The following is a 17375-nucleotide window of genomic DNA, read 5'->3' on the forward strand; positions in this document are numbered from 1 at the left end:
TATACTCATAAGAATAAAGATCCCCTTCCATTTTCTTTTTTCCTTCCAGCTGTTTCTTATGATTATGTAGGAAAAGTTACATTTTACAAAGTAAATTACTATGAAAAAATGTAACCTCTTTTTAAGAAATCGATTTCTGGATTTAACAGATGTCAAATCACATATGTGTTCTGTGAAGTTTTTTTGCACAAAAGTTAAACTAGAATACATAAGTTCCATTTTCCTACAGAAGAGAGGCTTTGTTTAAATCTAAAGATTAAAAAATCCTGATATTTTTATGTCAGTTTCTCATATCTCAAAATATATAGAAAAAGGTAAATCTTAAGTCATTTTATATTCTTGATATGCAAATACAGCAAGGTCATAAATGTTTCATTTTCAAACATGATTTGGTACATGTCAACAAACTTCCACTCTTCATAGAAAAATACGTTAAAAATGAAAATTTAAAGAATCAACATTTTTTTTTTAAACTTCTATCTCTAGTTCTGCTTTCATAGCTTCAGTCTTCAAACATTTTTAAATATAGTATCTGTAGATGGAAAAGAATCCATCAACTTGCATGTGAAATAACCAGGCGATCAAATTGAAGGGGAAGTCTACCCCACTCCTCCTCTTTGGCTTACCTTAATTTGCACATTACTTCTTTAAGATATATCTCAAAGGTCTAACAAGAAATATCTTATACACTTCTCACAAAAGCAGAGTATTTTGATTGGGTCTCAAGAGTGTTCAGGAAGTTTTATTTCTAATGCTGCCATTATTCACTTAAAAAATAGTTTTCTCTGTTCTGAACTTGGTTAATACTAAGAATGTCTACATTTTTAACCTACAAGTGAAACGGTATATGGTTCCATTAAATAAGCTGTCAAAAGCTGGAAAAAAAAGACTACGTTTTAAATTGTTTAGTCACACTGTTCAGTTGTAAAACTTTAGGTTGTTTTTCCTGTTGAAGAAATAATTTCACAATTTCAAATCAAAGTCAACACTGCAGTGAGGAGAGCTTTTCTACTTTATTACAAAGAGAAGAAGCCTTTATGTGGTCAGAAAATACAAGATTGATCTTTTTTTCTCTTCCTATGAAACGCTGCTGTTCAAACAGCCAGAGTGAATTGTCTCAGTTCACTTCTTTAAGTCCCATCACATTCACTTGGGTATGGATGTCCTTGGCTGCTGAAAATCTGGCCCTTTAGTGCACAGGGCGACAAAGTCCCCTGACCAGCAGTTCCAGAATGTCCCATTTTCATATATTGCATCCATGCACACCTCCTAAAAATGAGGTACAGCAGGGCAAACATTTTCCAAAATAGATGTCATATATATAATATATACACATTCGTACATACATACCTTTATTCATGTGATGTCCAAAAATTTAAAAAAAATGTACACATTTATTACAAAATCGTAACAAAGACTGGACAGTGTTTTGCTCATTCTGGAAAGATGAAGCTCAGTAATAACACAACCCTGGAAACCATCCAGAGATTGTGGCAATATCTTTCTTCTAAACAGTCATATATTCTTGCGTTAAGCTTGGCGAAACTGCCTTTCAAAAACAGAAGGGGAAGTAAAATGAAGGAAGCAGACCTTGCTCATCTTTCCAAATGAAATACGAGAAGGATCTTCACATAAAAATGCACAAACATTTGTTATTTTATTACCAATAGTGCTACAATGAACAATGCAAATTTTGTGGTCTAATTCTGTTGAGTCTTTTGTGGGTTTTCTTTTTTACATTTTAGAAACTAAATGGTAAACTTCTTTCAGTGTACTTGCTTGTCTTTACAGACCCAAGTCTGTCTGCTGGCAAAAAAGAAAATAAATGAAAAAATTCAGACCCTGCTCGAACTAGAGAAAAACAAATTACAAATTTAGTTGTTGGGCAGCACATAATTAGTAAGGCAGGACCTCAAATGGTGACCCTTTGCGTAAGCCAATTGCCAGATCCTCAAGGAATTAAAACCAGGGTGCCTGAGCCACATCAGTTCTGCAGTTATGTTGAGTATTGTGCTGAGACAGCCATACCCCAAGAAAAGGGAAGTCTTTTTTTAGAAGGCTTGCTGAGCAGGGTTGTAGTTGAAGGTGGATGGCAGGTGAGGCCGTTCTTCTAATTTGTCATATTCCAGATGGAACTCCTATAAAACCAAATTTAAAAATTTAGATGATTTCCTTTCATTTGATCTCACATTTTTGTCAAAATATATTTACTATATGAACAAATAAAATAACTACAGGTATGAGAACGAACAGAGATATTAACAACTTTTTCCCGCTAAGTAAAATATAGCTTGAAGAAAGATAATATGCTGTAGTTTCTATCTGATAAGTACAAAAATGTAGACTTTCTGCATAAAAGCCAAAGACTAGTCATGAACATTTACTTTATGACACAAATTCTATGCATTTTTTTTTGCTCAAAAATAAAAGTTTGAAGGGAGCAATTACTATATCACTAATAAAAAGCATTGAAAATTATAGGATATTTAAAGTAAAGCTACCTTCAATGAAGTATAAAACTTAAAACTTTTCCATGAAAAAAGTTTAGAAATAAAGGCTTTTCCAATTTGTCTTATCACATGTTTTTTTTTAAAAAAAGCAAACAAAGTTACTCTAAACTTGCTATCTCGGGAAAACAATGAACTTAAAACTCACACATCTCCAGACTTCCCATTTCACAAACCCAAAAACCCTGAAAAGATGTAACTGCCACCCCAAACTAGACAGTGGTTTTGCTGTAGGCACATCTGAAGATGAACTATATAGCTCATTTTAATTAAACTTTCAAAACACTACATGAATTTTAAAATTTAAGAATGGTGAAGCAAATTCTTCATGATACTCCAAGGTCAAGAGGTGCAGAATACGACTTTGTATATTAAAAAAAAGCAAACAAAAACATACCTTTTTAAATCCAAAACCTAGAGGTTCGAAAATTATTAATTCTACAACCTGAATTCAAGTAGCACAAACTATCTCAGTTAATCCCATTTAAAACACTATGAACCATAATATGTATTATGTACTAAAGAAAGCCAACAAGTAATGTTAGTACCATGGCTTAACATATTTCACCTTATTTGTCTTATTTCAAATTAATCCCACAGTAGATGTTTCCATTATTAAATTAAGTGAAAATTTCATTATTAAATTAAAATGAAAACCTAGGTCATGATTAAATTTTGAGATATAAAACCAAGTATTTAGAATTTAAGGATATTACAATAACAATTACAGAAATAGCAGGTATAATTTATCAGAAGCCTAATATGTGTCAAAACTAGAGACAAAGCTAAGTTTATTCTCATCTTTGTAAGTCTGTAAAGTAGATATCGTTATCTTCATATTTGCATTGGAGGAAAATGAGGCTCACAAGTAACTTGCCCAAGTTATACAATAAATGGCAGATCTAGGATTAGGATCCAAATCTGTAGTACACCAAAGCACATGATTTTTCTAGTATAACACATTATTTTTAATATTTTTAGCCCAAGATCCAAAACCAAAACTACTTAATTACACCCCTATCCATAAATAATGTTGAAAAAATTCAGTCCACTGACAAATGTTGATAAAGAAGGCACCCTGTGATGACTTTTAAAAAGTTCACTTTAGAGTTAACTAAGGCACAGAGCTTCTTTGCTTATCAGTAAAAACTAGCAAACACCAGAATCACCATCACAATCACCACAGCCTCCTTAATGCACTGTACAGGCACCTCTCCCTCTCTCCCTACTCTGTCCAGGCTTTGAAAGAATTTTATTGCCTGGCTGAAGATAAATATCTGTATTAGTGGAGGAAGTATCTTCTTGCTGTAGCATTCTTTTATTAAAATTGGCTAATTTTAGTTCTAAAGTATGTGTAGTTATTGGGTAAAAAGTCTATTTGTAACTGACAAATCATATACTCCACTAAGTTATATTTATATAAATTAAAATTTTCTTCAATTGTTTTATCCTCATCATTGTGCACTGGTAAACTACACTGTATAATCAGAATTTAAACTAGAGTAACTTCATCAATGCACACATTTCCCCCCGCTACATATTAAAAAAAAAAAAAAAGATCAGTTTAAACCTAGGGAGCATAAATATTTTAATATGATAATTAAGAAAATCTCAGACCTTATATATCAGATTCAGAATCAAATTTTGTCTCCCATTTTTTTAAATCATTTTTTTCTCTTCTATGTCTTCTTAAAAGACATAAAGCTTACAATCTCTTTGTTCCCTAACTCTGATTACTGATAGCATCTTTTTTACATGTTTATGTTATATGTACACACACAGCACATACCACACACACACACCTTTGTAAAATCTGTAGGGGCAAGAAGTATGTCTGTTTTGTTTATCACTACCTACTACTGAGAATACTACTGAGCTTCCAGGCTCCCAGAGGGTGTGTAATTAATGGCTGATGAATCAATGAACCCAAGTTTTCTTCATTTGTTTTAGGAACAGAACATTTAAATTTTTTAAATATTCCAAGATCAGGTATTAGAAGTTCTATGTATGTATTTGCTTTAATGGAGAAAAGATTTTTAGATTACAGTTTAATCGTTTAAAGGCTAGAAAGAGTTCTAGGTATAAAAAATCACATTTATAGCAGGTTATGATATGATAAAGAATCCTAAGCATTAAAAATCCTATTCAGTGTTGGACCCACAAGGTGAAGTCAAACTGAAAGAGTTCTGAAACTTTTAAGTCTTTAGTTTGAGAAAGCTATTGATAATGGGGGGGGGGGCCTTCTATCACCTAAAAATTCTCTGTGGATAAAATTATTTTAAAAATCTTACTCATTGAGAATATATATAACAAATTTTTAAGTTAATGGGATAGTGAATTATTCTAGCTAAATTACATATAGGATAGACCACACAGTCTGCTGACAAATCAAGATTATCTAAAAGAGAATAAGCAAATACAGTGTCAAAATTTTTATGTACATACAGGAAATTCTTTATATAAATAATGGGCTGAATCCTAGAACTCACAGAATTTTTAGGGGATAAGGAATACTTCTGATTTAAATAATCTAATCCCTTACTTAAAATTACACTTCTTCAATTCTCTGAAAATATTAAGTTATTTGCAAAAGTGAAAGAAAGAACCTCATAGAAGTGAGATTAAAGACCTGATTATGGTCTAGATCAGTTCAATACTTTTCAATGATACCATAACATCAAGTTATTACTTATAATACTAATTCATACTGAAGGCTTCTTATGAGTTGAAGCTATTAAATGCATGTTCTTTACCTGTGAATAATAAACCACAACCACTTTACAGATGGGGACTTTGACTTGGGACATGGCACGTCAATGGATTTTCTGTAGCTTGATGAAGTCTGTTAATAAATATACTATGGAACTAAATTTCTTAATTCCTAATCCAATTTCTGGAAAAACACTGAAAACATCCTTAAAAAACAAAACAAACAAAAACTCAGAAGCCTTTGTGAAAAGTTTATTCTGTGAATATAACACAACTTAAAAGTTTTAAGTCCATGAATTCTTTAAATATAATCAAAAGAAGTGAGCTGCATATTAATACTTGATAGAAACCAATATTTCTGCTTGCTTTCATCACTATGAAATGTTTGCTTTCATCACTATGAAGATAATTTTGTTGAAGAGTATCAGCACAAGTGGCCAGTAAATTACCTTAAGATTTTTCAAAAATAGTTTAATAATAATATTTCTCAAATTTTATTTTCCAACTTCACAGCTAAAAATTTTAAAGGTAAAAGTTAAGACAAAAGCTCAACTGTACATAGGAGAGATCAGATAAAATTAGGTAAAATTATTATTTTATGCACACACACACACACACACAAATAATTTTCTTTAACATGACATTTACCTGACTGAGGAATTGCTTTTGTGGGAAATCAGGGGCCTTACTGATGTTCAAGTTGTTTCTGAATATTTAATTTTATGGGGAGAACTTAGTTCTGGGAAATTGATTTTTTTCACTTAAGTTGATTTCTTCACAGATACCAAACTAAAATTCAACTAAAATTACACATCTATCTATTATTGCAAATACCTATTTCTTTCTGTACATATGTTTGGAATAATTGATGATATTGAGCAAAAAGCTTCAACTGAATAGAGAAAACTTCAGTCATTTACTATTAGAATTCTTCCCTTCCAAAGATACTCTTTCTCTCCTGAAGAACCAGGTTCTCAAACTATGAAACCAAAGACCAGCATGATCACTGGCATCACTTGGGAAGTTGCTAGCAATGCAAATCCTCAGGTCCCATCCACAGACTTGCTGAACCAGAAACAATGCAGGTATGACCCAGCAATTTGCGTTTTAACATGGCCTCCAGGTAATTCTGATGCAAGCTAAAGTTTGAGAACTACTGACCTAACCTAACAATAATCAGAATTTTTCCATCTTGGAAGAACAGTAACAAGCTGTAATAATAATGATGATAAAAACAACAGCAACAAACTACCACAACTACTCTCCTATATCAAATACCCAATATATGCCAAGCACTGTACTCAGTGTATATGTGTGCCTGTGTAATATCAATTAAGCTACATGATAAATCAGGAGGCAAAAATCATTTTGACTTAAAAGATAAGGAAGCAGACATGGAAAGGAAACTTATACAAGGTCAAAGTATGAATAGCAGAAACAGGAGTTAATTTCAAATCCTGATACAAAAAACTAAGGTTTTCTACTTCACTACACTTCTTAAAGAACAGGTAACATACACAATGTCCTGTATACTATTTGTAATTAATTACTTATTACTTATTTCATGGATCTACCTTTTAAAGTCAAGACATGCATATTAATTAGAACTGTTAAAATAACTCAAATACAGTGTAGGGTGGTATACAGACTTGGTCTGAGAAGCAATGACATTTACCATTAGAGAAACATGCAAAAGTAGTAATAAAAAAAGATTTAACCTTTTGTATGTGTCTTCTTTTGGGCGTTTTTGCTGGGCTCATCCCTTCTATTTCATGTTTTATATGAAGTCTTCTTGTGATGTAAAATTTTGTAATAGTTATCTGGTAAGCATTTTACACTATCTTTTTATAATGTTTTACTCTTTTATCAGTTTTGTAAAGCTGATTTAAAAAAAACAAAAACCCCAAGCCAACAACTAAAAAATTACCCAATGAACTGTCAAGAAATATTTTTTTTCTGTTTAAACTTAATAAAACCAACAAAACTAACTCTTTAGTTTTTAATCCTAAGACCTATCAATGGAAAAGGCATTCAGAGAAATCCTGGAGTTATGAAATCTATGTGAGCTATATTTTCTTCTAGGTAGACTAAGTACATACATAAGGAACTAAACACAAATGTGTAATATGCTATGACACTGATGCAAACTGTTCACATGGGACAGTTAGAAAGGTGTTTTTGTGAGGAAAATTTGCAAACCAAAACAACTTTTTCCACTGGCCTCTTTCCCCAGATATTCAGCATACTAGTCAAAGGAACAATCATGATTAATGCTTGCGATTTTCTTTCTTTATATCACTTGCAAATAAAAACTCAAGCACATTTCCTGCGAAGAGTGCAAGTGTTTAAAAAGCCTATATACTGGTTTTATATGAAAAAATATATATATTACATAAAAAATATATAAAAATATATTTATACTGGTTTTAGGACAAATCTCATATTTGCTTAAAGTAATAATAATATAAGAATACATGACCGGGATTGCAAGAGGGTATCTTTATTTTACAACTGAGTAGACACAAAAATATTTCAAGTGTTACCAAGGCTTGTGAAAAATTACAAAATTTCTTACCAAATTCAATCATTTTCCTAAACTACAGGTAAAATGAGCTGTTTCCAGATACTCTCCTAGAGTTTAAATCAAGCCAAGGAGGTGGAGACCTTTTAAAAGACTCAGCAAATATCTGGCACATTATTGGAATGGATGTACTGGTACATATAAACAGATAAAAGAGGACACTTCTTTTTAAAATCTAGATTTATAGTTACACATTTGCACATGGAAAAAAATATACCTTAGCTACTTTCCTCCAGTTAAGACAGTCAAAGAAGTAATATGTTCCCCTCTCATATGTATTGGTTTTCATTGTTGGCTCCATGCCTGGTGCCCTGGTAATCCATACTCGTTCTTCTTTGTGGTATCTCCAATCACGGTTAAAACTTCAATTTTTAAGAGAAAAAGACAATTAATTTTTTCCTGTGGCTCACATCAAACATTTTCTACATTTTGTAAAGCATTTTTCAGAAAATAGTCACACATAAAATACATAAATATTGATGCTTCTTTTCCCTGATTTTTATTGTTATTAAATACAACCTAGTAAAATAAATATAGGAAAAGACTTTCTTAATTTGCCCAAAAACCACACTCTTTAATTAACACACACATCTTTATTTAACTGAAGAATTTTTTTATGCAAACAAAACGAGATCTTAAAAGCTCTATGAGCAATGTGATAAAAACTTTGGCAGACCAAAGATCACTGTGTTCCAGAAACTTCACTCCTTTCTTGTTCTTCTTAATATTCAATAGAAATTAAGATACCTATTAAAACAAACAAAACCCCCAACTATTTGTATTATTTTGTAAGAAACTAAATACAAAGCCTATTTGAATTAACTACATAAATTCACATAAAATTTGTAACTATGCTGAAAAACCTCCATGCAAACAAATACCTCCCTATCAATACAACGAGGGGTTATTTTAGACATATATTTTATATATATTTATAGTCATAAATAAGATATGAGACAGAACTGCCAGTGATGAATGAATGAATGACTGATGAATTTATTTACTTATGAATAAATTAAAACGAACAGGTAACAATTGCTATCTTACAAAAAATGAGGGAAAACATGGAAAAAAACATTCTCAATTGAGAAATAAAAAATCAATTTATTAACAACACAGTGAATTTTACATTTTAAAGTATCTGATCCAAGGCCATTTATAGAAATGCTATTAGGAATATTATAAAATACTTATTAAATCTATAAAAAGGTCTCCCAATCATTACATCGTAAGTTTTTAGTAACAATTCACTCTACAGTAAACATGATTAATAGAATAGTCTATTGGTAACAAAATGTTACCACCTGGACATATAAAAAATGACACAAAGTTTTTATTCTTAGAGCATTAGGTAAAAACAGAAATGCTCAGAAAAACAATGTATTCAATGGACCAATTTCTTAAGACTTAATTTATTTAAGTTGGCCAATAGGCTTCTGATAATGAATGTGGACTTTATCAATATTTCAAAATACACAAGAAATATGCACACTGCCTTGCCCATACAATGCTTAATAAATATTTCTTAAATGATGAAATTCACTGTTATTAACATATGTGGTTCCACAAGGAGTAAGATGAACCACAGGTATGAACCACACCTTATACTTTATATTTATAAAAATTAGATTAATCATACCCATGAATCAAATTGATTCCGTCTTCTTATACATTTACAGTTATTTAAATTTGAAATTGTTTTTATGTATACAGTGATTATGAAGACATGGTAATATAAGGTTTCAATCTAAATTAATTTTTACTAAATATAAAAAACTTAGATTTCTTGATGAAGAAATAGTTCCATTTTAAAAACAAAGACAAAAACTACAGCCACCATCATTTTAAAAAAGAAGTTTTTAGAATAAACAATATCCACTATAATACAAAAGTTTTTAAAAATACTTTGAACATACAGCTCTACTGCAGCTAAAAGTTGTAATACGTCTCCTCCATTCATGTAATAGAGATAGAAGAGAAGGTCTTCTCCGTATCGACCAAGTTTTATTGCAGCCAGCTGGAAAAGAAATAAAATTATTCTGAAATGTAAAATGAGCTTGAAAATCCTAACATATAATTGATTGCACTAAAGTAAAAATGGAAAGATAAAACAGAAACCCCTCTTTGTAGCAGACAACTGTTATTACATGATTACAGAGGTATTAGTTATATAATTCTAAAGGGAAGTTTTATCATTTAAATGACTAAAGTCATTTAATAATTATTTCTGATACATTTATTTTAGGTACTAATAGGGGAAAAAAGCTAAATAAAAACTTCTAAGTAAGACCTAACACTGTCTTACTCGAGGTGTTTATTAATACTCAACGTGGCAATAGTGGAACACTGTGTTGCTCAGAAATGCAGGACTTACATTCAAGTCTTAGTTTCACTACTGACTAATATGACCATATCAAAGTTATTTAATGTCTCTGAACTTTCAGTTATAAAATGTAGTCAATGACACCTATAAGGATTACTAAAAATGTATATGAAATTAGGTGACAATGTGAATGCACCTTCTGTAGAGTGCCTCACAGAAGACTTAAAAGAAATAGTAACTGAATCTACATCTGACAGTGATTCACAAATCGATCATGTATTTTTAGCAAATCACAGTTAAGTACAAAAATCATAAAGGGATACTTCTTTGTTTAAATGGATGATGAAAAGATGACTGCTTTACATGTCGCTCCACAAAGCAGAAACAACTGCCTACCAAACTATCAAACACAAGTTCAATAGTCTCAAATTGTCACAGTAAGACAAATCTTTATTAAAAGCTCACTGAAATGAAAACATTCTTCTCTTTACCTAGTCCTGTATCTAAATGTTTAACTGTTGTTACACACTCTCTGAATGTTACTTTTCTCTCCATTCATATTATCCCCATTCAGGCAGCAGTCTTGAATGTGACAAATTCTCCTAAATTATTATTTCTTAAGCTGGCATAAGAAAAGGTTCTGGAACCCTCAGATAATTGGAGCAAAAAATGAGTGCTATAGTGGAGGTGGCAGCAAATCATACAGTCCACAGACAGAAAAAACTAGCTCTATCTCGTACTTCTTGTTTTCCATCTACTCAAGTATTAAAAGACATGTCGAGAAATACGTGTATCTCTTTAGTTGCCTGTCCACAACATCGACAACCGTTTGGCTACACAACTGCATGGCACAGACGCAGAACGCTGTCATTTATATATATTTATATTACACATATTTATGCACGTAAGTATAACACAAATATATCATTTTTAACAAACTGTATCTATCCTTTCACATAACCAAAATCTAGATACCATTCTAACAAAATTGAACTCTCAGTGCTTTCCCCTAAAGCAAAGGTGTTATTTTCTTTCTCAGGAAAAAAAAAAAAAAAAACAAAAGATTAAAGTTCTAATCTGTTAATATTATTTTATAACTAGAAATTCAGTACATAGAAACATAGAAAAAGATTACACAAAAAAGTCAAAGATTACAGTTTTAAAACATGTATTTTTTCATTAAAAACATTTTATCTGTAAACATAAAACATAGAAAATTAAAACATAGAAATTAAAACATTAAAATTATAGACATAGAATTAGAAACATAGAAATTAAACACAGAAAAAGATTACACAAAAAAGTCAAAGATTACAGTTTTAAAATATATATTTTTTCATTAAAAACATTTTATCTGTAAACATAAAATGAGAATATCAGAAGGAAATTCATCAAATTTTCCAAGTTACTTTATTCCCATGAACTGCGGTTATGATTGTACCGTTACTAATAACTATAAGAAAGATTTTACTGGTCCTAACATTGTTTTTAAAATATTTTTAAAATATAACCCAGACCTCATCAAAACACAGGATTATAAACAAAAATAGAAATTAAACTATTACATATAACTGAATGGACATACAAAAGCATACCCCTGAGACCACTGTTAAATATTTCAAAAATATTATGCTGTCTGAACTGCAAAACAGCACCTGAAAATAGATAAGTTCATGCTGAGTAGAATAATAAACTACACTCACCTTATCCCTAATGTGAATGTTCGTTAAGTACTCAGATGGAACATGGAAGTCTGGATAATAAAATGAAAAAAGCCTTATTAACTGATTCTCAGTTACAAATATATTTTTTAAAGGTCTGAACAAAAATAGATTCTCCTACCTATGTCTTGAGGTCGACAAGGTGAAGATGCCCAGGGTGATGCAAATTTGGGGTAGAGATTTCTGAATGAGGGAGAAAAAAACCATTCTGAAGTCCAAAGTAGGAAAAGAGATTTCTAATTTTATTTCAGCAAATCAGGAAAAACAATGACTTCAAATGTAAAATGAGCATCTTTAAATTACTAATATCTTTTCTTGGTTTTACTATGACTTATACAGCAGGAAACTGAAACAAGGTTAAAAATACATACATACACACACATATCTGTATATGAATTATTACTTCAACTCAGAATGCTTTAAATTCATTAATACAATGAATTAAAGTACAATTACTTTCCTATTTATATGGCCAGAGAAAAAATACCAGCAATTATTAAAAACCAAAGCTCAAATTCAGCAAACATTTACTGAGTGTCTATTATTATATGCCTGGCACTAGCATGCTTATACATCAGCAAACATAACAATGATCACTGATAACGTGAAACTTACTTTCTGGTTGAAGATGGTGGATTGGGAGTGAGGCACACAAAAACAATTTACGTAATACATAAATAATATTCCATGTTAGTGGTGGGGTAGGGAGGGAAGATTAGTTGCATAATTAAATAGGGCAGTCAGGTTAGGGCACATTTAGAAGGTCACGTTTGAACAAAGATTTGAAGGATATGAGGGAGATAACCATATCTGTTATCTGGTAGAAAACTACTCTAGTCAGAGGGAACTGCTAGAGCAACTAATGCAGAGTTATGACTGACATGTCTGACGTACAGCAAGAAGGCCAGTGAAACTGGAACAGGGTGAACAAAGGGAGAAGCTGTTAAGGTGTAGGTAGAGGAGAGACACAGATCATGCCTGTACAGATTAGTAGGCCTATCAAGATTTTGGGTTTTTAATCATAATAAAACTGCAAAACCTAACTGTGTATTGAGCAGAGAATGAACTTATTCAAAAAGGATTGTCCTGGCTGTCATATGAACAAAAGATTATAAGCGGCAAAGGGAGAATCAGGGACACCTGGTGATTGGCTAATGGAGTAATCCAAGCAAGAGAAGATGGTGATTCAAACCAGGGTGGAAGCAGTTAAAGGTAGTGAGAAACAGGGAATTCCCTGGCAGTCCAGTGGTTAGGACTTGGTGCTCTCACTGCCAGGGCCCTCAGGTTCGATCCTTGGTGGGGAACTAAGATCCCACAAGCTGTGAAGTACAGCCAAAAAAAAAAAAAAAAAAAAAAAAATGTGAGAAATAATGTAGCACTGAATAGGAGATACAAAGATGGCTCTCCTGAGGAGTTTTGCTCCAAAGGAGAATAAAGAAATTGGGGTGTGGGGGGGCAATAACTTATAGAATAAGCTGGATCAAGAGAAGGCATCGGTTAACATGGAAGAAGTAACAGCATATTTGTATGCTGATGGAAATGATGCAACAAAGTGCAAAAAATTGTTAGATCCATATCTTTGAGTTTTCAAAGGTTTTAGGTAGAAAGCATGGATCAGCTATGGTAACAGGGTGGAAGACAAGAGTAAGGTAGGTGCAGATGGTTGTAGGTGACTGATTTCGTGGCAGGACTACACTGACACTCTTCTGATTGCTTCCTTCGTTCTTAGTAAAGTAGAAATAAAAAGCAAGGTCACCATCTGACACTAAGCACAGGGGAAAAGGTATTAGAGGTTTGAAGAGGCAAGTGTAAAACAGTTGCAAAAGAGAACAAAAGAATGAATGGAGTAGGCATGCCAGCTTGATTATGGCTGGCAGAATTAAGGGCTCATTCTTGAGGTTCCTGGCCATGAATCTGAAGTGAGACCAGGCAGTGAAGTTGTGTATTTTTCTCTAGCCAGGCTTAGTAGCACAGGTCAAGAGTGGAACAGGCAGATATAACCAGGGTTGTAGTTTTTGCCATGCAAGTATGACAAAGCAAGAGAGGGGCAAAGCAGTCAGGGGTATATGTAAACAAGCAATCATGACTGACCACAGAATTTAACTGGAGAAGAAGGAAGTGAATTCATCTAAGGGGAAGAGAGACAGGGATGTTGAGGAACAGTAAAAAGGTACAAGAATCAGTGGGATGAAGGTCCCAATGGAATCTAATGATTACAGGAGCCCGTAGAAGAGGGAGAGAAATGGAAAACAGGAAGTGGCATAGCAGTACAATCTTACAGAGAAACTGAGGTCACCAAAAATGACGAAGTCAAAGGGATGACTAAAGAAGTGAGCAGCTGAGGTATGATGAAGGGTACGATTTTTGGAGGAGAGAAATTCAAGAAGCTAGGATTTCAGGATTTAGGAAAGACCATATATGTGTATATTGAAACTGCTAAATTATAAGAGGAATATTACTATAAAGTGAGAGTGATCCAGGAACTAATATAAGAGGGAATGACCCAAAGAGTCAGCAAATACCAGCAACAATGAGTGGCAGCAGGTGATATAATTTGCAGACATGAAATTAAAAACTGCAGGGAGGTACTATACACAAATGTAGGGAGAAAAGAAAGAAACTTACTCAGGAGAGTTCAGATTGAGGCCTAATGTTGTTAAGTCACTTCCTAATGCAAGATGTACCATTCCTGGGTCTGTCTCTGCTGCCCTGATAAATGTTAACAGGCCAATCATTCCAAACTGGTCTGTCACCATCCCTTGGGGAATGTTAGTAACCCGACCTGGATAAGAAAAACACAGTCATTTTTATCTTTGAGGAAAAAGTTAAAAAATGAATTCTATAATATCTTTGATATATTTTATAGAGTCCCACCATCAGGTAACACCTGGATCCCTTTTTTCTGCTGGTTATTATTTTGTGTTGTTGAACTTTTATCTCCAGGGAATTTGGGTCCATCTGTACTTGAAGTTGTCTTGCCAGATGTATTCAAATTCTAACATGAAAAAAATTAAATGTGACATTAAAATTTGTTATGTATAAAAATTTCAAGTTCATATACTAGTACTTTTCTATTCATTTTTTATTATATTTAAGTTGGTAGTAAATTATTACCTGTTTTTCAAGTTCTACATGAAATTTTTTGTTTCCACAACTGTGCCATGGTATACAAATAAATCCTGTATTGTACATATTTGAGTACTTAAAGGACAAGAAATATATGGAAAATATTCTTATTTATCTCAGATCTTCAGTCACAGACAAAAAAAGCCTCTCTATCTCAGAACTTTTCATTTTGGGATACTCTTGAGTTACACTCCTCAATACTTTATTAGTATTTTTACAAGTATATTTTAGAAGTATATTTAGAAGACAAACTAAATATAGTACATTACCTAAAACATCACCATAAAAACCTCCAAGTTAGAAAATACGAACTTTTTATTTTTTAAATTTTAATTATGAACTTTTAAAATTCATATTTATTTTAATTCTTACCCAATAATCTTCTTTTATCAATTATTTTAACAATATACAACTCCCATCACACACACAAAAAGCTATTTTCAGTGAAATGTGGAAGAAATAAACACACTCGTTAAGTCAGAAAGAGGAAGCTGGGTTGGCTGAATCAACACAGGAATAAAAATGTGTATAAAGATTCTTCAAGGAGAAAACTTACTCAAGAAAAACACAGCTCCTTAGAAGGCTATAATATCAAACTTCATGGGATCCAGCTGACAGGGACTACAATAAAAGTCTAAATTAACTCTGAGAAGTTCAACAGAAATTTGCAAACCTATATGAAATAGGGAAAAAAATAGGCTATCTTCTAAGTTATAAAGGTTTTCCACATTCTTCAGAAGTTAGGTTATTACAGATATTCAAGATAAACAATTTCATAATAGTACTTAATAAGTCCTTAATATAGTGTACAAAACTGTTAATATAACAGAAATCTGAAGGGAAAAAACTATATAACTCACATACATAATTCTCAGTTACTTACAGATTTACTGTCATCATTACTTGATGTTGGATCTTTATAACTGGAACCAGGTAACGCGGGAAAATCTTCGTTGTGTATTGAGAAGTCCTGGGATTGCTCATTTGCTGGTTTTGTTACCATTCCAACTATGTAATGAAAATAATCCAGAGAATTGCAATTGATATTTATGATATTTTGCTACAAATTATAAAAAGTTAACTTTTCTCACAATAATATACCAAAAGGATTTTTAAATTACGCTATGAAAGCACACTTCAAAAAACTGGTGTTCTGGGTAACAATGAATAACTAAATTCTTATATACTGATTAATAGCTAAATATACAAAATAATACAAGGGAAATAAGTGGTAATCTTATAATTCTAATCTAATGTCATATACAGATGCTGAAAAAACATAATTTGATATTGGTAATAATTATGAAAATTTTTGGTTTAAAAACTTGCTTTAAATATTTGACTAGTTATTATAAATGCCAGTTAATTGTCAAATACAAATGAACAAAATAAATTTTAAAGAACATGTCAGTATTCTACTTGAAAGTGACTTACAGAGTGAGCAAATTGCAATCAATTATAAAACAACTCCATATTATTTCAGATTTTCTTGGACTCCATGTAATAGATGTAAAACATGCAAGAACTGGGAAGTAATCCTCCCACTATACTTGGCATTAGTCAGGCCCTTATTGGAGAACAATATCCAGTTTGGGGCTCCACAATTCAAGAACGATATGGAGAAACTAGAGATGGTCCAAGGAGAGCAACGGGAATGATTAAAGGGATGAAAAAATGGACCTATGAGGAAAGGTTAAAAACATTAGAGTCTGAACTGAGAATCAAGTAGCTAGGTACTCAACTTCCAGGGCAGATCATTTTTGTTTTTTTCTGGGGGGGAAGGCTAATTAGGAAACTCTTAATGTGTATAATAATAATTTTTTCCCTTTTTCACATGTTGTTATTTGTATTCATATTTTGAAAGTCACAGAAATCCCTCTTGGTTGAAAATGGGAAAAATGGTTATCTTAGAAAAGTGATGAAATGATCCAAGTTCATTGTTTCTGCTACTGGTCTGTATCTGATTCTACCAAAAGCAAACAAGTATGTGCAAAGGATAAAAAGAATATGGTTATATTCCTGTTATATAATTTTCATGTCTAGTTCATTTAGCATCTATTAGCCAACTCTCTTATTTATTAAAGACAGTGAAAAAGGGTATTAATGGTGACCAAGAGTCTACATAAACTATACATGACCCACGGCAGTTCTCAACAGGAGGTAATTTTTTTCCCCATGAGACATTTGTCAAAATCTGGAGAGATCTGTGGTTGTCACAATGCGGGGGTGGGTGGGTGGTGCTACTGGCAGCGAGTAGGCAGAGGCCAGGGATGTTGCTAAATATTCTACAATGCACAGGACAGCCCCTCATTTACAAGAAACTACCTACTCAAATGTCAGTAGTGTGGAGGTTGAGAAACTGGCTTAGAAAAAATTGTTAATATATGGTTAGTCATTATTAATCATTA

General features: G+C 32.2%; 1 protein-coding gene across 7 annotated transcripts in view; it reads right to left on the minus strand.

Moving 5' to 3' along the window:
- Positions 1–994: 994 nt before the first annotated feature.
- Positions 995–17375, minus strand: part of CNOT2 (CCR4-NOT transcription complex subunit 2) — a 111617-nt gene continuing 95236 nt past the window's right edge. For 4 of the 7 annotated variants that reach the window (XM_065888308.1, XM_065888306.1, XM_065888307.1 and 1 more), the window contains 8 exons: positions 15851–15975; positions 14716–14836; positions 14467–14623; positions 11963–12024; positions 11824–11873; positions 9714–9814; positions 8015–8159; positions 995–2138 (listed from right to left, as the gene is read on the minus strand). In XM_065888308.1, the coding sequence (XP_065744380.1) occupies positions 2052–2138; positions 8015–8159; positions 9714–9814; positions 11824–11873; positions 11963–12024; positions 14467–14623; positions 14716–14836; positions 15851–15975 (848 nt within the window). In that variant the 3' untranslated portion in view covers positions 995–2051. The remainder of the gene's footprint in view (positions 2139–8014; positions 8160–9713; positions 9815–11823; positions 11874–11962; positions 12025–14466; positions 14624–14715; positions 14837–15850; positions 15976–17375) is intronic. The other 3 variants (XM_065888310.1, XM_065888312.1, XM_065888309.1) reach the window with 2 other exon arrangements.

Source organism: Phocoena phocoena, chromosome 11, assembly GCF_963924675.1.
Source record: "Phocoena phocoena chromosome 11, mPhoPho1.1, whole genome shotgun sequence".
NCBI classification, from domain to species: domain Eukaryota; kingdom Metazoa; phylum Chordata; class Mammalia; order Artiodactyla; family Phocoenidae; genus Phocoena; species Phocoena phocoena.